Genomic DNA, 20,688 nt, shown 5'->3' with positions numbered 1-20,688 from the left:
TTTACAACCCCCCCCACACACACACACACACAGCCTCTGCCTAGGGAGCAGCTGACATCATTCCCAACTGAAAATTCCAACTGCCTTGGGGGGGTGAGTTTGAGGTGTGGAATGGAGTGTAGTCCAATCAGCTTCCATATGTAAATGACCTTGGAACGCTGGCCGGGACTGCACAAAGCAGCCAATGAACCCAGCCAGTGTCTTCCGAGTGGCAGTTTTTTCGGCCTAACACTAAAGGGGCCAATTTTAGAATTCTGGCACCCAAAACTCTTTTATAATAAGGGAGAGATAAGAGAGGCCAATGTTGGATCAGGCCAGTGGCCCACCCAGTCCAACACTCTGTCACACAGCAGCCAAAAATACCAGGGGCCATCAGGAGGTCCAGCAGTGGGGCCAGGACACCAGAAGCCCTCCCACTGTCCCCCCCCCAAACACCAAGAAGACAGAGCATCACTTGCCCCAGACCAAGAGTTCCTATAAGAACGTAAGAGAAGCCAATGCTGGATCAGACCAGTGGCCCACCCAGTCCAACACTCTGTGTCACACAGTGGCCAAAGATACCAGGTGCCACCAGGAGGCCCAGCAGTGGGGCCAGGACATTAGAAGCCCTCCCACTGTTGCCCCACCCCAAGCACCAAGAATACAGAGCATCCCTTGCCCCAGACTTAGAGTTCCTATCTAGACCTTGTGGCTAATAGCCACCGATGGACCTCTGCTCCATATGCATATCCAATTCCCTCTTGAAGCCGTCCATGCTTGTAGCCACCGCCACCTCCCGTGGCAGTGAGTTCCACGTGTTCATCACTCTTTGGTTAAATAAAACGAAGCTGCCCTGAAGTGAGTTTAGACCGCAGGCAGAGGAAGGTCTTCCCCCAACACTGGCCCTCCCTGAGACCCTGTCATTTGAGGGTGAACCCTGGGACCCCTTGTGCATGAAGAGGAGGCCCTTGACCAGGAGCTGTGGGCCCTCTGGACTCGCCCCCTCCCCGGCCAGCAGTCTTTGGTGTGTTGAAGACCCGGACTGCCTGTTCTCCAGGGGTCGGGGGCCGGTGGAGCACACAAGGCAAAGTGAGGCCCCGAGGCCCTGTTTGCTTGCCGGTGATGCCAAGTCCTTGATCTTTCGATATCAGGCTAAACTCAAAAGGAACTGGGGGAAATCCGGGATGTACGTTGGGGTGAAAAATGACCTTCTGCTAGGTCTGGCCTTAAGTACAGGAGGGGGAACGAGCGCTGTGCTCTGTCTCCTCCCCTCCCCTCGATGTGCCTGATCTGCCTCTTGAGTCCACAGCTTGCCTGTCACAGGCCTGGTAGCCGCAAGGAATGAGAAAGCACCAGGTATCCTTGGCAAGTGTGATGGACACAATGACAACACAGCTCTCCCAGTTTCTGCCGTTTGCTCAGGCCTCCTTTCCCCCCCAGCCATTGGCTAGAGCGGCAGTGACATCACATACCGCTGGCATTCTAGACGTTCGCTGTATGCGTGCGTAACTTGTGAGCAGCCGAATGTCGGCAAACTGCGATTCCTGCGAGGGAAGTGAGGGGTGTCGGCAGGACCTGATTGTCAACGTAGCAAGTCAGCTCTTCAGCAGAAGTAGCAATAGTTATTGTTGTGATCTTTCTTCTTGCACACATCGGGGCGGGGGGTTGCCTCTAAATGCCTCGGAGAAACCTCGGCAGAGATGGGAGTCTGCAGAATCTCAGCCTCCAACTCATCCTTCTTCTCTCCCCCCCCCCCACACCCCTTCACCTGCCCCCCCCCCCACCCCCCTTCCCCTGCCTCAGCCCCCGCCCTCTTTGGCCGAGCGTTCCATTTGTGAGTTGCTTTCCTCTCTCTTTTCTGCCCGTCGGTACCTGATTTTGTTTTTCTCCCTCACATCACAGGGGGCCTTTGGGATGCGGCAGCCGAGCCCAGCTGCCTGGCGGTGGGGCCGGCCCCGGTCCGAACGCTGCTGAGCTTGGATGATGCCGTTTGGGCCAGCTGTGGCAACCAAGTCACCGTGTTGGATGCCGCCACGCTGAAGGCGCAGGTAAGGCTGTGGAGCTGCAGGAGGGAGAGGAATGGCGGCTTAGAGCAGGCACGGAAAGGCAAGGGGAGGCAGGCGGCCTTTCGCACTTGGCTGTTTGCAGTCCTTTCCTGAGGGTCTGGGAGTGAAGAGCAGAGTCCTCCTCGCGCTCCTGCAGAAGGAACCCGAGTCACGGGAACGGGGCTGTTGGGTTCAGAATGTCCAGAGGTCCTTGTGCTGCTTTGGGACAGGAATGGCGGGGTCTGAGTCTTCCACAAGGGGCCGGCTCTCGGCAAAGAGTTCCGGGTGGGCTCTCTAGGAGACGAGGCTGCACCTCTGGCTACCACGTCTCCAGAAAATGCCTCTGTTTCTGTGTCTCGGCAGCCACCACACTGCAAAGCCAGGCAGGGCTGTGGCGGAGTGGGAGCCAGGTGAGCCTGAACATCTGGTCCAATCCAGTAGGAAATTCTACTGCAGAAACCCAAAGGGGAGTGCACAGGAGAACTACATGCGGGAACACCTCCATCCTGTGCTGAAAGCACTGCACTGGCTGCCTATAGCATACCAAATTCGGTTCAAGGTGCTGGTGCTTACCTTTAAAGCCCTTTATAGTCAGGGGCCTACTCACCTCAGGGACCGCCTTTCCCCACGTGTTCTCCAGAGAGCACTACGATCGGGGTCCCAAAATCACTTGGCTCTTCCAGGCCCCAGAGAAGCCAGGCTAGCCGTGACGAGGGCCAGGGCCTTCTCAGTGGCGGCCCCATACTGGTGGAATGAGCTCCCGGAACACATCAGGGCCCTGCGGGACCTTTTGCAGTTCCGCAGGGCCTGTCAAACAGAGCTCTTCCACCGGGCCTTCGATTAGGGAGCCACATCCGTCAGTCTGAGGCCCTGGCCCCAATATTAACGTCAGCATTAATATCAACGTTACACCCACTCGAATAGCCTGTGCTCCGCCGATACAACCCAGACCACGATGCCAGCTGGCTGTCGGATGCCCACCATCGTCACATTGCGCTAGCACTTTGCGTTTTGTTTTCAGACCTATTTTATTGCGATTTTATTTAATTAATTATCTTGTCATAATACTACGTAAGCCACCCTGAGCCTCCTCCAGCGGGGAGGGCGGGATACAGATTAAATAAATAAATCATAATACATGGTGAATGGTGCAAAAGGTTTTTTTTAATTAACTTTTTATTCGCATTTTGTAAGTTAAAGATTACAAACATTTCGTAGTTTAGAGAAATAAGACATGTAAACGACGATCCAATACATAGGCAGAAGTGGGGAAGAGCAACTAAACAAACTTGAGCTGTAGAATAAGTGAAATGTTACTTGTGAGTGAAAATAGTGACGGATAAGTCCGATGAGTAAATTACGTCTCATTTTATGGGTTTAAAGAGGTTTAAGGCAGAAATGCCGTGCGACACACATAAACTGAATGGCTATAGAGTAGGTAGTGAGAGGGTAATATCATCAGCAATGTTCCCTCTAAGCTGTGGAGTCTTGTGAGCAAAAGTTCTACTTTGTGAGCTACTGGGCATTAAAGTTGTGAGCGAGCGATTTGGCTACCGCATCAATTAGTTTGCTCTGGAGCCCTCCTTCCTGAGCGAAGACAAAAATGTGTGAGCTGGAGGCTAAAAAACTGAGCTGGCTCACACTAACTCGGCTTAGAGGGAACACTGATCATCAGGTGTAAAGTGGTTCTGAGATATATCTGTCTGTGGGGTTGGATGTCATTTGCAGTTATGTACTCAAAAAATAGGAACCATTTCTGGGGAAAATTAGATTGTCTGGGATAAAGCTCCGTTTGACGTAGATGTTAATGTGTGTGTGTGTGTAGCCCTTGTGGATTGTCTTGGTCTGTCCCAGAAGGCTGGGGACTGTTTGCCCCTGAGAAGAGCCCAGGGCACAGAGAGAGAGAGAGAGAGAGATCGGCACCCTCTGAGTAAGCCCACTCCAACTGCACAACCCCTCCGGTCTGGCCACTGTGTGGCGCTGTTGCGGCATGTGAAACGGGCGCACTGACAGCGCTGTTCTGCAGGCTGGCCTCCCCGGACACCCTTTGGAACAGGACCGGCAACCGCAGCAGAGATGGATAGTGGGGCGTCTTTATTGATGCTGCAAATTTCTTGGTTGACCGGCTGTGCGGCCGCTGCCTCCCTCTGAGCGTTCTCCTTCTATTATTCATGAGGCCAATACGCTGCTGCCCGCACTCAGCCTGGCTGAACTGTGCCCGCTTGGGCCTCGGAGGTCGGCTGCAGGATCATAAAACTCTCCACGGGTGCCAGGCAGGGGCTGCTGGTTACGAGGCCTCTGTCGGGGGCGGAGGACGCCCTCACTAGTTAGCTCCGCCATCTGCAGTGCTCCTCCGGCTCTCGTCCCTAACTAGTTCCAGGCGTTTCATTGCAAAGAGGATATCGCAGGACTGGAAGCACGCAGCTGAAACGGTCAAGGGGCTGGAAAGGCTACGGCATTGGGGGATTTGGAGTTTGGGGAAAAGATTGCCCTGCGGGTAGGAGAGAGGATGGGGGCGGCTGCGAAGTTGTGAATGGCTTAGCAGGGTGCTGGGCTGCGTCAGTGGTGAGCAATTCTCGTGGCCGTCCAAGCTGCGTCTCAAGCCTGCGCTCCCAACAGGAAGAACCCCGGTGGGTGTCGGCATTGGCTCGTTTCTGATCAAGCCCGAGGGTAGGAGACGTCTCCCTGAGCCTCAGCTCACCCATCAGTAAAACGGGCACGATCTCGTGGGGTGGCAAGGAGGAGCCAGGCAAAAAGCCGTATTTGCACAGCATATTTTTAAGGGGGGTGCCTGTCTGAGAGCTGGTTATTTCCAGTGCAGGAAGCCACCACCACCACCACCCCGGTCTCCTGTTTGGCCACAGGGTGGGTGCAGCCTGGTGCTGGGGTCTTGTTTAAAAACAGTTCCAAATTGTGAAAGTACCTCTCCCTCCCCCAATATGGCCCAGCGATCCTTTCCGCGGCCCAGGTCACTCTAACCAGTTCCGAGTTTTCCACTTGCGCTCAGGGGATGTTTATGTCCCTTCCTAAGAGCCAGTTTGGTGTAGTGGTTAAGTGCGTGGACTCTAATCTGGGAGAACCGGGTTTGATTCCCCCACTTCTCCTCCACTTGCACCTGGCTGGGTGACCTTGGGCAAGCCGTAGTTCTGGCACAGCTGTTCTTGAGAAAGAGCAGTTTCTGTCAAGAGCTCTCTCAGCCCCACCGACCTCACAGGGGGTGTCTGTTGTGGGGAGGGGAAGGGAAAGGAGTTTGTAAGCCGGTCTGAGACTCCCTTGGGTAATGAAGGGCCATGGGGTATAAATCCAATATCTTCTTCTCTTCTCTCTTCTTCTCTCTCCCCGCCCCGTTCCCGTTGGAGGAAGAGCTTCGGGCCGCCTCCGGGCACCACCCGCATTGTCTGTGCTCAGAACTGCCTTCACCTAGATTCTCTTCTTGCCGTCTCTGAACACCCCACGCACAAATACACTATTCCCCAAGGCAATAAAAAGCTCTGCCTTCCACTTGGTGCTTTACCAGGGGATGTCTGGCGTGTGTGTGTGTGTGGGGGGGATTCTATTTTCTTCTGCACTGGCTGTTGGGGGGCAAATTCCCCCCCCCTGCATCTCTGAAATGGCAAAAGCCGGGGGGGGGGGGAGAGGTTGCAAGCAAAAAGCTAGCGGTTCCACAGCCTTGTAAATGAAATGCTTTCTGCATGCTTGCGCACATGCGCTCTGTGGGAGCCAGGTGTAGAGCCTTTTGCATCAATAAATCTTTGGTGCACCTTCTGGAACTCTCCGCACAGCTGTGCTTGGCTCCGTCACTCGCGTTGGTGGCCCTCTTGCGTCGACAGCCCAGTTCAAATCGAACGGTGGAGTCGGATTCAGCCCCCTCAAGGGAGCCGGCCTTGGGCTCCTTCCATTGGACCTGGTCACAAGGGGGGGGGGCGTCCGCAGAACAAGCCGTGGCCATTTCCCAGTGTTAGGAATCAAATGGGAAACTCGGCTGGCCTCTGCGAACAGCCGAATGCAAACGCTGCAGGAGCCATCTGGGGTTGTCTGAACAGAGTTGTGACCTAGCAGAAGGGTCTGTGTGTGCGTTCGTGTCGAGTGGGTCCGGAGAGGGGAGTTGCTGGGCCCACTCCCCAAGCAGCTAGCAGGTGACGTGCGAAGCAGTGCAAAGATGACTTTAGCCTATCAGACACCTGGCTTTGAACCCGCGGGCCAATGAATGGGAACTACACAGGTATATTGTAGCGCCTCCGGGAAGGTGCTTTGTTGAAGACGGTGAATAAAGGGTTATGTGGTGTGCAGGGGGTGCTTGGTTTTGGCCTCGATTGTGAGAAGAAGCAGTCTGAAGCATTTCAGATATTACTTTCTGTATTGACAAGTTGAAACAATAATAATAAAAAAGAAGAAGAAGAAGCAGTGTTAAGTGCCTGGCGTGAGCAGAGGACATTGCCTTCTGCCGCTGAGTGACCTCAGCTCTGGGGGCGGGGAGGAGCGCCCAACCACCAGTATGGGCATTGATGTGAACTTACCTCGGTTTCCCTGCCTGCATGTCAGAGTCTAAGCTGGCCGGGCCATTTAGTCTGCCTGAGATGGCCGGCTGTATAGCAGAGGCTGGCTGGCTGTTTTGCTGCTCAACCCGCCCTCCAGCAGTGCTCTGTGAGAGTCCTCTTAGCTTTTAGGCTGCTTCTCTTGCTGCTCCGGACCACTTGAGTGTGTTTCTTCCTCTTCGCGAAGCTGCCTACGGACTGGGAGGGGGAGATGCTGAGGGGCAGCCCCCCAATGTCAGCGCGAACGTCTTTTGAGCAATCAGTGGGGGGGGGGTAGCTCTGCCCAGCAAGCACAGGAGAATAGGTGCTGATGAACGAATAGCAGAACAGGTGATGCACGGCTGTGAGCGGGGTGGGGGTGGGTGGGGGGGGCTCCAACAGACATGTTGCATTCCCTACTGGGGTATCCTTAGAAACCAGTAGTAGTACCCAATGCTCCCTCTAAGCTGTGGGGCCCTGTGAGCAAAGATTCTACTTTGTGAGCTCCTGGCATTAAAGTTGTGAGCCAGCGATTTGGCTGCTGCATCAATCAGTTTGCTCTGGAGCTGTGTGTGAGCTGGAGGCTAAAAAACTGTGAGCTGGCTCACGCTAACTCAGCTTAGAGGGAACACTAGTACCCACCCCACCCCCCAGCATTCTGCTAAGTTCCTTAAGCTGCCCTTGGAGGTCTCCATCTGGTATAGACCTCTCCAAGCCCCTCCTTCCCATGTTCCAGTTCCAGATCTATGAAATGGGGGTAGCGTTTTCCAGCCCCAAGTCCTCTGTCTGTGAGGGAGGGTGCAGGGAGGAGGGCGTGCTTCCCCGGGAGAGGAGGGCCCCCTCCCAACATCCTTGCTCCTTTTCTCACCCGCTGCTGCGTTACAAAATGGCTGTTGCGCACAGGTGTGTGTGTTTCCAGCAGGGCGGAGGCTCGGGAAACCTGCTCGGGTTCCTTCTTCCAGGTGGGTTCCTCCCAGGGAGAGAGGTGGTGCGACAGGGCAGCGATCCCTGCCGGATGCCGCAGAATTTAACGGAGGGAATATCTGCAGTCCTGCCTAAAGCAAAAACTGCCAGGAACGCCAGTGGCAGGTTGAAGGAGGCCGTTTTCCAAATGGGAAAGGGAATGATGGAGAGCCATTTCCAGTATTTGCAGGATTGAACTGGGGTGGGGGGCAATGTTCTCTCTCAGCTGTGGGGTCTCGTGAGCAAAAATTCTTCTCTGCCTTGGGCAGTGCCGGTTCCGGGATGCGGAGGCCAAGCTGCCTCACCGGGGGTGGGGTGGGGTGTCCCCTTGACATGGAGGACGGAGCTGTGCCAACGGACAGTCCTGCCCCCGATGCTCCATCCGACCTTTTCGGCTCTCTGTGCCAAGGGAGCTCAGCACCACTCAGCACCAGTTTGGTGTAGTGGTTAAGTACGCGGACTCTAATCTGGGAGAACCGTGTTTGATTTCCCACTCCTCCTCCACATGCAGCCAGCTGGGTGACCTTGGGTCAGTCACAAGTTCCTTCAGAGCTGTTCTCTCAGAAGCAGTTCTCGAGAGAGCTGTCTCAGCCCCACCTACATCACAGGGTGTCTGTTGTGGGGAGGGAAGGGGAAAGGAGTTTGCCAGCCGCTCTGAGTGAAGGGCGGGGGGGTATAAACCCAATCTCCTCCTCCTCCTCTTCTTCTACTTATTTATATATTCGACTTATATCCCGCCCTCCCCGCCGAGGCAGGGAGGGTTGTGGTGCCCCCGCCTTGCCAGCCCCTGGCCCTGTGGGCAAAGAGGGTTTTCCCATCCTCCTTGGCAGATGTAGCAGTGCCAGCACGATCCCCCGCCCCGCAGGAGTAGCTGGCACACCGGCTCCGCGCTGGCACCTCGATGCCTCGTCAATACTAATATGACTTTTTATGCCTCTCCTGCCGCCCGGCAGGATTTATAGGCGCTCCGTTTTTATATAGACATTTTGAGGTACATAAATGCGGCTGTTGCCGCCGCAGGTAGGGTTGTGTCAGCATTTTCAATATAATATTCAGGGTTTTATAATGCAGGCAGTAAATGGCCGTGCCGGGCGCCGGGATGCTGCAGAGAGGCTCTCTGTCGGAGCAGAGGGGGTTTGGCTGCTTCGGAGGGGCCCTGAGCCCCTGTCGATGAGCTCGTAGCCTCGGGAAGGGCCTGGATCACAGGGGCGGCGCGGGGGGGGGGCAGTCCGGAGGCGCTTGAGGGCAACAGCCTCGTGGCGTTTTGTGGCCAGAGTGTCGTAGGCCATGGAGCCTTCGACTGAGCTGCAGCCCAAGACTGGCTCTGTTCCCTGGGCACAGAAGAGGATCCTGGTGTGTGGTTCTGGCTTGAGCCGCCTGCCTCCCCTCCCCTTCCCCCGGCCGTCTGCCTCGGGAGCACAGGACGGTGGGGACTGGGGCCCGGTCTATAGGCCTGGGTGCTCTCAGTCCCCGAGTCGCTGACATTCACTGGAGCACCAGGGCGGAGGTTTCCCGGCATGGCTGTGGTGGAGAGAGTCTTCTCCCGATAATCCCGGGGGGGGGGGTGTCTCGTAGTACCCCTGTGACTGTTGGCATGGAAGTTCTGGTGAGGCGGGTGGAGGTGCGAAAGAGGAGCCCTCGACTCAGGCAAGAAAGGGGGCGGTGGACCACCGGCAGAACTGGCCTCTTTGCCTCGGAGGCCTCTGCATTCTCATCCTGAAATGGGAGGACAGTTGGAAGATGACGCGAGACCTCCATTGGTGGAAGCGGACCTTTTGTCTCTCTGTTTTGTTAGGAGCGGCTGTGGGATTTGCAGAAACGGGATGGCGGCGCAGAAGCATCCTTTAGTGTGCAAAACCAGCAAGCTGACGCGACGGTCATTATTAGGATGATTATTATGAATTATCACAGTTAGATATTTGAGTGGTAGATGGTGTTCTGCAATTGGAGGTCTAGCCAAGTTCTTGGAAATTGCAGATGTACCTCCACAGGATTCTTCTTCTTCTTCTTCTCACAATGGCATCTCTCATCGGCGAAATCTTACCCAGAATACACAGGCATCATGAATAAGTAAATTATTAAATGACTGATGTGAACCGTCTTTCCCCCCAGTTGTTCCTGAGTGGCAAATAGCGGCTCATTGGCAGCCGGGTCTTCTTGGAGAAGGAAAGAAACCTGGCGCTTCTCTTCAACTCACCGTCCTGCCACTGCCTTGCGGGGGGGGGGGTTGCTCCTCTCCTGGGGCAGTGAGCCAGCTTGGGTTCCTCCCTCCCCACCCCAAGAGTGCGGGATCGGTGCTCAGACACGGACGGTGGGCCTGACACTGGGGCTGAGCACAAGATGGCTGTCTCTCTCTCTCGAACATCTCGCCGGCCCCTCCGGCCCACTTTCCTTCAGTGGCCTTGAAGCTTCTTTGGATAACAGAAAACATAATCTGCAAATATGTGGAGCATGCAGGTGGGGCTGCCTCTCTCTCCCTACCGCCCCCCCTACCGCCCCCCCCCAACCTTGAGCACGTCCTTGATTCTTACACGGCTGCTGCTGCCGCCCAGCAGCTCTTCAGAAGAGAAGAGAAGCCGCTGCCTTGCCAGTTGCCGCTCCTCCTCCTCCATGCAACTTCTTCTCCTGTTTCCAGCCGAGCCTCTTTTGCATCCCTTCAGGGGAAATCTGTAATGCAGCGAAAGGTCAGAGCCAGAGAAAGCGAGCGGGCTCCTGTGCAGGAGAATCCCCCTGGAGGGCTGTTTCTTGTTGATGGGTTTTCAAGTGGAGATTTTCTCCCCTCCTCCCCAGTGAGCAGTTTCCAAACAGGCAGGCCCTGGGGCTCCGTCTTGCCTGCCTGGCAGGAGCGTTTGAGTACCCTCGCCCGGCAGGGCGGCAGAAGCCCCAGCAGCAGCAGCAATCTGCACCTGGTTTGGGGCCAGGCCAGAGCAGGAGCCTGTGGAAGACGGCAGGGTCCGTTCTGGGTATCTCCAGGGCAGTGCTCCCTCTAAGCTGTGGAGTCTTGTGAGCAAGAATTCCACTTTGTGAGCTCCTGGCCTTAAAGTTGTGAGAGAGCGATTGGGCGACTGCACAAATCAGTTTGCTCTGGAGCCATCCTTCCTGGGCTAAGACAAATATGTGCGAGCCGGGGGCTAAAAAACTGTGAGCCGTCTCCCACTAACTCAGCTGAGAGGGAACACTAGCTACAATGCTCCCTCTAAGCTGTGGATTCTTTTGAGCAAAAATTTTACTTGGTGAGCTCCTGGCAGTAAAGTTGTGAGCGAGCCATTTGGCTACTGCATAAATTAGTTTGCTCTGGAGCCCTCCTTCCTGAGCCAGGGCGATTTTGGGGCAGGAACGCACAGGAATGGAGTTCCGGCTGGCTCCCAAGTTGGCCACGCCCAGCAGGAACTCATTAGCATAATAGGCCACACCCAACAGCAGAAACTCATTAGGATTGGCTACATTAGGGGTGTGTGGCCTAACATGCAAAGGAGTTCCTGCTACAAAAAAGCCCTGGGTTTTGACAACAAACAAGGTAAACAGAATAAGAAGCAAAAGGTGGGTGTGGCTGGATGAGCACACTTCTGGTAACATGGGGTTGTGGCCTAATATGCCAATGAGCTGTGGTGTCAGGGGTGTGGCCTAATATGCTAATGAGTTTCTGCTGTTGGGTGTGGCCTATTATGCTAATGAGTTCCTGTTGGGCTTTTTCTACAAAAAGAGCCCTGCTGAGCTAAGACAAAAATGTGTGAGCCGGAGGCTAAAAAGCTGTGAGCTGGCTCACACAAACTCAGCTTAGAGGGAACACTGCGCGTCCAGGGTTAGGAAAGGCCTTGCTGCACCTCCCCCGGCCCTGGAGACCTACTGCCAGTCAGTAAACACAGCCTGGTTCTCCCTTTGTCCTCTTTCAGGCCTTCCCGAGATCTGCTTTGGTCTGCTGTCTCCTGACGGATTGTGGGCCATGTGGGTTTTCGTGCTGTGCGGAAGGGAAGGTGGTGCATTTCTGAACCTCCCAACTACACGGGTGACCCTTTGCTGTGCTCTTCTCCGTCCGGGCACCATTCCCTCCCTGCACCGCCTGTATACAGCAACTACCAGTTTTTATTTTTTAAAAAGGCAGTTAAAAAGCTGTTTGGTGGTGCAGGGGTCTTTTTTGGTGGGGGGGGGGGCAGCCACAAGAAAAGCACATAGAATCCTCCCCGATGTGCAGACGGCCACTCTGGTGCTGCTCGGAATGCCCCAGCATGGCTGCAAAGTAGGGGAGAGTCGCCGTATGAAAGCAACTGCAGACTCTGCGTGTACTCAGAGGCACTCTCTCCATCTTTGCTGTCCTGTTATTGATGACTGAGCCCTGGCAGGGTCCGGGCCCCCCCCCCATACTCTTGTTCTGAGCCACGGAAGACCTGAGAAGGGTCTGAAAGGAAAATTACTGAAACCAGACAGGCAGACGGATTAAGTTCTTGGGTAATTGCGTGTTGAAGAGGCCATCTCTGTGGTCAAACCGATTCTGCTTTTCTTTTCTTTCTTCCCTTTGCCAAGGAGGCACTTCAAGATTCAGTGTGCTTGTGGAATGAAACCTTTTCTCTTAAAAAGCCCAGAGGGGACGCTAAGAGACTTGTTCCTGTGGAATCGAAACAAAAATCCATTTCCTACTCTGTATTTATATATATATATATTGAATCCTGACAGCCAGGATACCAATTCTTGTTATTGACTTGGTTTAGCAATTTGCGCTGTGACCCTTGCCTCTCTTGGGAGGGCGAGGAGAGGCGGAGAGCTTTCAAGTTCTGTGACTTCCTTGTCTTGTGAAAGTGACCTGGCTCCTGCCACCATGTGAGCTGTCCATGGTAGCCAAGCATTTAGTTTGGTGTCCTGGTTAAGTGCGGGGACTCTTATCCGGGAGAACCGGGTTTGATTCCCCACTCCTCCACTTGCAGCTGCTGGATGACCTTGGGCAAGCCATAGTTCTGACAAGAGCTGTCCTTGAAAAAGAGCAGTTTCGGTCAGAGCTCTCTCAGCCCCACCGACCTCACAGGGTGTCTGTTGTGGGGAGGGGAAGGGAAAGGAGTCTGTAAGCCGCTCTGAGACACCTTTGGGTAGTGAAGGGCCATGGGGTATAGATCCAATCTCCTCTTCTCTCAAGAGCAGTTTCTGTCAGAGCTCTCTCAGCCCCACCCACCTCACAGGTTGTATATTGTGGGGAGGGGAAGGGAAAGGAGTTTGTAAGCTGCTCTGAAACTCCGAGTGAAGGGCGGGGTATAAATCCAATCTCCTCCTCTTCTTTAGGGATGACCAGCCATAATGAGATAATCTTCCCCCATCTTCTCCTCTGATTCCTTAAGCAGTTTATCCCACACTGAAGCATCTCTTCTGTCTGTTTCTAATATGAATTTTGAATAGCTCTCTCTGATTTTAGAGGGTTAGCAAACCATGGGATTATTTATTCACAAGACTGAGGATTTTTAGAATGCGTTTCTCCAAATGAATATCTGGAAAGCCAGGGTTTTAGGGTTTAAATGGACTTATTTTGGACTGGTGAAACGCTTTGTATCTGTCCCCCTTCCCCCTTCCAGTCTGTTCCCACGCAAGATATCTTTTCTGTTTTCACTCCCCCCTCCCCCACAGCAAACCTTCGAAGCCCACCCAGAGGAGGAAGCCAGTGTCACTCACATGATCAAGGCGGGCAGTGGGGTCTGGATGGCTTTCTCTTCGGGGTCCTCCATCCGCCTCTTTCATACGGAGACCTTGGAACACCTACAGGAGATCAATGTTGCGACACGGACCACTTTTGCCCTGCCAGGTAGGTGTGTGTGTGTGTGGGGGGGGTGACAAGATCCCAGGGTGTCCCTGGGCAAGGGCTCCAAGCATAGATTGCTGCGGGGCAGATGCTTCCCGAACGGCATCTTGCGTGCCTCTACCCTGGGAGGGCGAGGGGGGCGGAAGTCCTGGCTGCCATTCCAGAGCGGGGCTCTGGAAGGGCAGCCATTGTGGCTGTGCGCAGTGGCATTTCGGTGTTGCCAAACCCCGTGGATGCTGGCAGGCCACCTCTGGTCCAGGTAACTGGCAGATGGAGCCTCCTGCATAATTATGGGTGCATTGCAAAATTAGATGTGCAGGCAAAGAAACAGAGACTCTGGCTCGTGAAAGGGCTCGAGGCAAGATGGACGCAGGAGAGGCCTCTTGTGAGAACCAGAATTCAGGCCGGAGTGAACTCCCTTGGGGCATCTACCACCCTCCCGCCCCGTGGCATACCATGCAGACTGTCTCCGCCTGCCTCTCTTCTTCACATAAAGAGTAGATGGACTTTGTTTGCAATTCCAGGTTCTTTTCCTCCTTTTTCACTGCTGTGCACCCGTTTTGTGTCATTGTTCTTCCATTTTATTCCTCTCCTTCTAATTTTTCTTTTTTTATCTGGGAGAGAGAAAGAGATTCACTCAAGGCTTTTTGCTAACAAAGCAGGCAGTTTTATTAAGAACGATCATTCTGATGCGAGCTTGTCACGAGCTGGCATAAAGAACAGATACAAAGTTCTCCTTTTATGGGATAAGACAAAACAAAGAGGTCAGCCTTTGGTTGTTGCTGCAATTCAACAATTCTGTTCTCAAACATAATTCACTCTACCTTCCGTTTGGAGTACATTCCACATTCCTAAGAGGAACATAAGGAAAACAAACCTTCTGCACTTTTCCTTGAAAGATGAAGAGGGCACGGACCCTTGACTGAGATCAGGTTACTTAGAGATCAGGAGGTCAACAAACAGATTTAGGGTAAGGGTGGGAGGAAAGACAGAAACTTCCTGAAGGACGGCAGATCAATCTAAAATATAGCAGATTGGCCTTAGCCTCACTAATCTTTGCTCAGTCCCTAATGGTGAAATGAAATACTTTGACAGAAGAACAAAATTAGAGTCCAGCATGCAGCACTTCCTGCATGCACACGGCACCTCACACCTTGACTAAAACTTTGTTGGTCTTAAAGGTGCCATTGGACTCTAACTTTGTCCTGTTGCTTCAGACCAGCATGGCTGCCCCACCTTGATCTAACTTTAACAGAAGGTTTCAATATGGCCTCCATAGAGGTATGCAGGGAGCCAGTTCAAATCCCTCCTCAGCCGCAAAACTTGCAGGGTGGAAGCCCCGTTTTGGCTTGGCCCTCGGCTGTCCCGTCCTTTTGTGAGGTGGTTGTAGCATTATTTGAGTCTCTGAAAAGATCTGCTGTGTGGACTGTGGGACTTGGTTGTCCTTGTGTGTGTATACTTCTCCCGCCCTTTGCCAGCCGAGGGTCCCCAAGGGGTCACCCCCCCACACACACACGCCAGACCCTTTTTTGTGCTTCCTGTCACCTCTGCACTGTGCATATTCCCCGGCAGCATTGGCAAGGCAGAGTGGCCCGAAGAAGCCGTCGTAAATTCTTCATTAATCTTTTCATTTTTTTTCCTTGAGCCTTTTAGATATCTCTTTCCCAACTGCGGCACAGAGTAATTGTGTAATTAGTACTAAATGCATTACTCGTGTAAAGTGTTCAGTGTCCCCCCCCCTTTCTTTCTTTTTTTAAAAAAGGCCACGTTTAAAAAATTTATCGCTGCTTCTCTCCTTCCCCAGCGTGAGCATTTTTGGTATTAATGCATTTTTGAACTTAAGCTCTCTCATCCTTTTTAACTAGACAGGCCATTAATAAAGTCTTTGCAGAGGGACCCAGCCTTTTAAAAGTTGTATATTCGCAGATATATCGCTTGAGTGAGTCTGACGTTGCAATGTTAAGTCTTTGAGATAAAATATTTATTTGCCATTAGATTGCCGCCCCCCCCCCCTTGAAAGGGGGACATCTTTTATTTGTCACCATAGCTAAGATCAGGAAGGGTCATATGTTTTATTTCGGATCTGTTATATTTGCATTCACGATCCAAGGAGCTCAAGGTGACACAGAGTGGAGGTTTCATATTTACAACAGCCCTGTGAGGATGGATAGGCTTGGAAAGCGAGAGAGAGAGAAAGAAAGAGAGAGAGAGACTCTGTGTATTTCTGGCTCAAGGTCATTCAGTAACAGATGCTGCCTGAAGGTAGAAAATACCATATGGTCAGCCCCCCTCCCCGACATTAAAACATAATAATGGTCAAAACACCAGTCCATTTGCTACCATTAAAATGATCCCCCGAGCCTACCTCCAGAGATGGACCTCCTTGCCAAAGAGCAGGACATGTCTTGTGCCAGGAGGTCTGTGGCTGGGGTGGGCTTTGAAACCCACCCTCTGTGGTCCCAGTGGTGATACCACAAGAAGGAATCCCTAGGTCAGCCAAATGACTGCAGCGGCCAAGGAGCACGTGAAACAGTCCTGCAGCCGCCTTCTACCGAATCGGACCCTCGACCCACCAAGGTCAGTTCTGCCCACTCAGACCGGCAGCAGCTCTCCAGGTCCTCAGGCAGAGAAAGGTCTTTCCCATCTCCTACCGTCTCCCAGTCCTTTCAACTGGAGGGCCCGGGGGTTGAACTGGGGGCCTTCTGCATGCCCAGCAGAGGCTCTGCCGCTGAGCCACAGGCCCCTCCCCTGCATGCCTATGGGCAAGGAGGAGTCTGGCAGCAGAGAGAGGTTGTTCTTTTTCTCAAGCGGCCTCTCTCCTGCCTTCCAGGTGCCTCGTTGCATGCAGGAGACGTTGTGCCAATTGTGTGCAGCCATTGCTGCACGCTGGACCAAAACTTTGCGCTCCCCTGTACCAGCCTCCATTTCTGGCCACGTGGAAGGCGACAGAGGGGACCACAGCCCACAGGAGGGAGGGGTGGCTCCAGGCGTTGAGTTGGCCTGGGGCCAGGAGAGATGTCACTGGCAAGGATTTCCGGTGGCTCAGGAGCTGTGAGGGCGGTGCAAAATCTGACGGGGGGCCGGGCGTTGGATTCCACCTAGCCACAGGGCCCGCGGTGGTGTGTATTAACACAGCTTTGCTCGTTGGGAACAATATTGCTTCTTAACTATTAATGCTGGCAATTACTCCTCTCTCTCCCTCCCCCCCCTCCCCCCCAGGCTCTCCAGCTCCCACCTTGTTTTATTGACGATTTCATCTCCTTTCTCCCCACAACTCTCCTGGTCTTTCAGAAGCTAATTTGCAATTAAAATGCACCACTGCATCCCCAGGCTTAATGGGAAGAGTGTGAGGCGTGAGGGGAATCCTAAACATGGTTCCCAAGGTGGGACTCCTCGGAGCGCAGACCTGATGGCCACCCTGAAGGAGGTCCAGAGTGGTCTGGCTGGCCTCCCCCCCCCCCGCTGCCCTCGCCCCGAGGGAGGCAGGCAGGCAGCCTGGGGGAGCCCTACTTTGCCAGGACGCCTCTCCTCTCTGGGCTCTAATAGGGGTCTCCTCCCTTGCCCCGGCAAGCCTTGCTAAGGGTAGGGTGGTCCTCGCCATGGGAGGAGACTTCAGACGCCCAAGTGGTTGGACTCGAATCCAGAACCTGGGGAACCTGTTCTCTAACCCAGGATCCCTGAGATCGGTTTCTGGATCTGGACCTGGGAGCTTAAGCTGACGCTGGAGGTTGAAGGCATTGCCTGGCACTATGGGTGCGGTCAGACGGCATTAAACTGCTCCGGTCCGAGGCACTTTTTTTTTTAAGCTGGAAGAATCGCGATCACACTTACCGCCTTGTTCCGGATCGCTGCGCAGCCACATCGCTCCCAGCCGTTCACACAGGTTTCTTCCCTCTCAGTTTGGGCATGCACGCAGGCGGCCATCCTTAGTATTAACATTTTCGCGCGTGCGCAGAACAGCGATTTCCCCTTCAACCCAACTGCTGTAACTCTTCCCTTTAAACTTTAAATGAACACTTCCCTTCACACTTTTACCCCAAAACTGGCCTCTGTGAGATCCCGAACTCGTATACACAGCAAAACTAGGCACCATTTAAACTTTGGTTTTACTAACGCCGGGGCGAAGCTCAGCCCAAGCGCATATTGCCGACGCGTTAAAAAAAATGGCAGGCGAAAAGCAGAAGCCTCAGGCAGCTTTTGAGCAGGGAACAGGAAGTGGCTCTACACTGGCGGAGGAGCGATCACACGGGGAAAATGCGGCTGGAACCGGAGAAGCAGGAAAACTCCACTTGGGGACCTGGTGTCAAAATACTCCATTTTATAGGGGGTTTGCGCTGGAAAGCGATGTCTGGGGACGGGAGGCAGATGTTGACCGTGTGATCGCGCGTAAATAGTCCGTTTCTAACCGGGTCGTATACCGGCTCAAATGGCCCGTCTGAACGCACCCTATGATACCAATTCTGGACAATCCAGAGGTTTCCGATTGTCTGCCGGTTGCAGAAGCCGATGCTGCATGCCCCTGTTCCCTTCTATACCTAGAGGAGACCCTGAGTCTTTGAGTGCAAACTCCAAGACAGCGTGCCGGGTTAAATCCTGGTTTCAAACCCTGAGGCTCTGGGTTCAAATTCCGCACAAGCAGAAAAGCTTCGAAGCCCAAATGGACCACAGCTCATTATAGCACAGCTGTTGCACCGGCTTTGGGGCAGGCGATACGTAGACGTTTCACATGGGCTGTGAGTGGATGCCTTCTTGACTGGCTGGCCCTTGGGGCCTTCTCCATAGCCTACCCCTCTCCCTACTGCGTGCTCCCCCCCCCCCCCCCATACGCCTGCTCCAGAGACAGGTGTCCCTGCCGATCTGCCCGCCAGCCTCCCTTTCCCCGTTTGCTGCCTCTCTTGCTAAGCCGGGAAGACAGGCCCTGGCTGATCAGGTGGGGAGAACTAATCCGGCCTGACACCGAGAACATGTTAATTCACGGCAGCGAGTTACCCGCTTTGTTGTCTGTGCGGAGCCGGAAACAGCCGGAACTTCTCCTCGCCTGCGGAGGCAGAGGCACCTGGGCCCAGGGAACGTCCAAAGCCCAGCCTTTGCAAGCAGACTGGCTGCCTTAGTGTGTGTGTGTGGGGGGCCCTGTGGTGCCAGACCCCCTGCACCCAGCCCCCCATGATTTCTTCCTTTTATTGGCAGGTGTGTCAGCCCACCCTTTCTCTTCCATTGTGGCCTTTCTCTTCCTTAGGGGACGCCCTCCTCCTAACAGTGCATGTTGACCCTTTTTTCTTTGTCCACTACCTTAAGGAGCTTGGTGAAAGGGCTTTTACATGGATAGCTTCCTTGAGAAGTGTGGCTGTAATTCCATAGCAATTTCCTTCGGGAGGGAGATCTAGCAGGCACCCTTCATTGCTCAAGTGGAAGGGGGGGAGGTTGTGATCGCCTTCCTTTGTGGGCTGGGCAGCTGAGGAAGGGAGAGGCAGGGCCTGCCTTTGGATGGGACTACGCTGGCCGAAGGGGAGGCAACCCTTCCCACTGGGTGCTTTGGGTGACCCTCTTGTCACCCAAAGAGAGAGCCAGTTTGGTGTATTGGTTAAGTGGGCGGACTCTAATCTGGGAGAACCAGGTTTGATTCCCCACTCCTCCACTTGCACCTGGCTGGATGACCTTGGGCAAGCCGTAGTTCTGATAAGAGCTGTTCTTGAATAAATAAATAAAATAAATAAATATTTCAATTTATTAATCGCTCAATCCTGCAGAGCTTGCTGGCTCTGAGCAATTTACAGTTACTCCATTACACATGGGACTAACAATGATTCAAGGGGTAAGGGAGGACAACATATAATCTTTAAATCACACACGTTCGCAGCCGACGGGGAGTTTTGTTCAGCTGTAAGATCAGACGTCTTCCAACGGCATTTTCCCCTCGGCGTGGCTTGATGTCGTCAGCTTTCTCTGGACTGCTTCAAGTTGCAGGGCAGCACTGCCACTGCCTGGCCGGATGGCCTATTACAGGCTTCCTTAATGCCAAAGAGTTCTTTCTAGGCTTTTCGGTCTTACGCGCTGGACATTCCATTCATCGGCTAACACCTCCCCCACCGGGGGGGGGGTTAGTGTGCCCACCCTCTCTAAGGAGTGGTACCCATTTTATCTACTCGCCGAAGCTTTCGAACTGCTGGGTGGACGGCGAGCTGGGGACAAGACTGGTAGCTCACACCAGCACGGGGCTAGAACTGACAGCAGCTCTGTTCAGCTCAGATGTATTAACCAGAGGATAAATCAAGAGCTCTCTCAGCCCCACCTGCCTCCCAGGGTGTCTGTTTTGGGGAGGGGAAGGGAAAGGAGTCTGTAAGCCGCTCTGAGGCACTTTTGGGTAGTGAAGGGTGGGGTATAAATCCAATCTCTTCTTCTTCTTCTTCTCCTCTTCTTCTCGTCTTCCCTCCCCCAGGCCAGAAGAACGTCCGCGTCACCAGCCTCCTGATTTGCCAGGGCCTGCTGTGGGTGGGCACTGACCAAGGCATCCTGGTCCTCTTGCCCGTGTCCAGGCTGGAGGGCATCCCCAAGATCACGGGTGAGTCTCCTGGCGCCCTGATGTGTCACGCGGCTGGTGGGGAGAAGCCAGGTAGTCAAAGGAGAGGCCTGCTGCCTGCTCTCTTTCCCCAGAGGCCTCATCTTGCCAGTCTTCTTCGCTCAGGCTTTGCTAGGCAGTGGGTGTTTGGAGGCAAAGCCATTTTCTCTTAGGAGGGGTCCCCCCCCCTCCTCCATTTTATCTGCCAGAACTGAGTGTGGGGATGCGCAGCCGGGTCTGGGGCTTGAAGCTAGAGGCAGAGAGGCAGCGCGGCCAAGTGGAGGCCAAGAGCAGGTAGCAAGACTCAGGAGCAGGCGGGCGTGGCATTCTGCAGGCAGGATGGTGCCCCTAAAGCCCTCTGCCAAGCCTGCAGTGGAGACAGATGTGAAGGTCCAGGCAGTGCTCCCTCTAAGCTGTGGAGTCTTGTGACTCACACGCAGGGCTCTTTTTGTAGCAGGAACTCCTCTGCATATTAGGCGACACACCCCTAATGTAGCCAATCCTCCAAGAGCTTACAGAGCTCTTCTTACAGGGGCTACTGTAAGCTCTTGGAGGATTGGCTGCATTAGGGGTGTGTCGCCTAATATGCAATGGAGTTCCTGCTACGAAAAGAGCCCTGCTTGTGAGCAAAAATTCTACTTTGTGAGCTCCTGGCCTTAAAGTTGTGAGGGAGAGATTTGGCCACTGCATAAATTAGTTTGCTCTGGAGCCGTCCCTTCCTGAGCTTGGACAAATATGTGGAAGCCAGAGGCTAAATAACTGTGAGCTAGCTCACACCACGTCAGCCTTAGAGGGACCACTGGGTCCTGGCAGTAAGGACCTGGAGTCTGGCTGCAGGATCTCCAGTTCAAA

The 20,688-nt window shown here is 53.9% G+C and overlaps 1 protein-coding gene across 1 annotated transcript in view; it reads left to right on the top strand.

Moving 5' to 3' along the window:
* The window catches only part of ARHGEF10L (Rho guanine nucleotide exchange factor 10 like), a 116,088-nt gene that overhangs the window by 94,703 nt on the left and 697 nt on the right, over positions 1–20,688 (top strand). Inside the window, 3 exon segments of the mRNA XM_015412628.1 lie at positions 1,882–2,027; positions 13,109–13,283; positions 19,717–19,839. Coding sequence (XP_015268114.1) covers positions 1,882–2,027; positions 13,109–13,283; positions 19,717–19,839 — 444 coding nt within the window.

Source organism: Gekko japonicus, unplaced genomic scaffold (assembly GCF_001447785.1).
Source record: "Gekko japonicus isolate JY-2015 unplaced genomic scaffold, Gekko_japonicus_V1.1 scaffold131, whole genome shotgun sequence".
In the NCBI taxonomy this organism is placed as follows: domain Eukaryota; kingdom Metazoa; phylum Chordata; class Lepidosauria; order Squamata; family Gekkonidae; genus Gekko; species Gekko japonicus.
The sequence above is the reverse complement of the archived record's forward strand: the minus strand, read 5'-3'. Positions and strand labels throughout refer to the sequence as shown.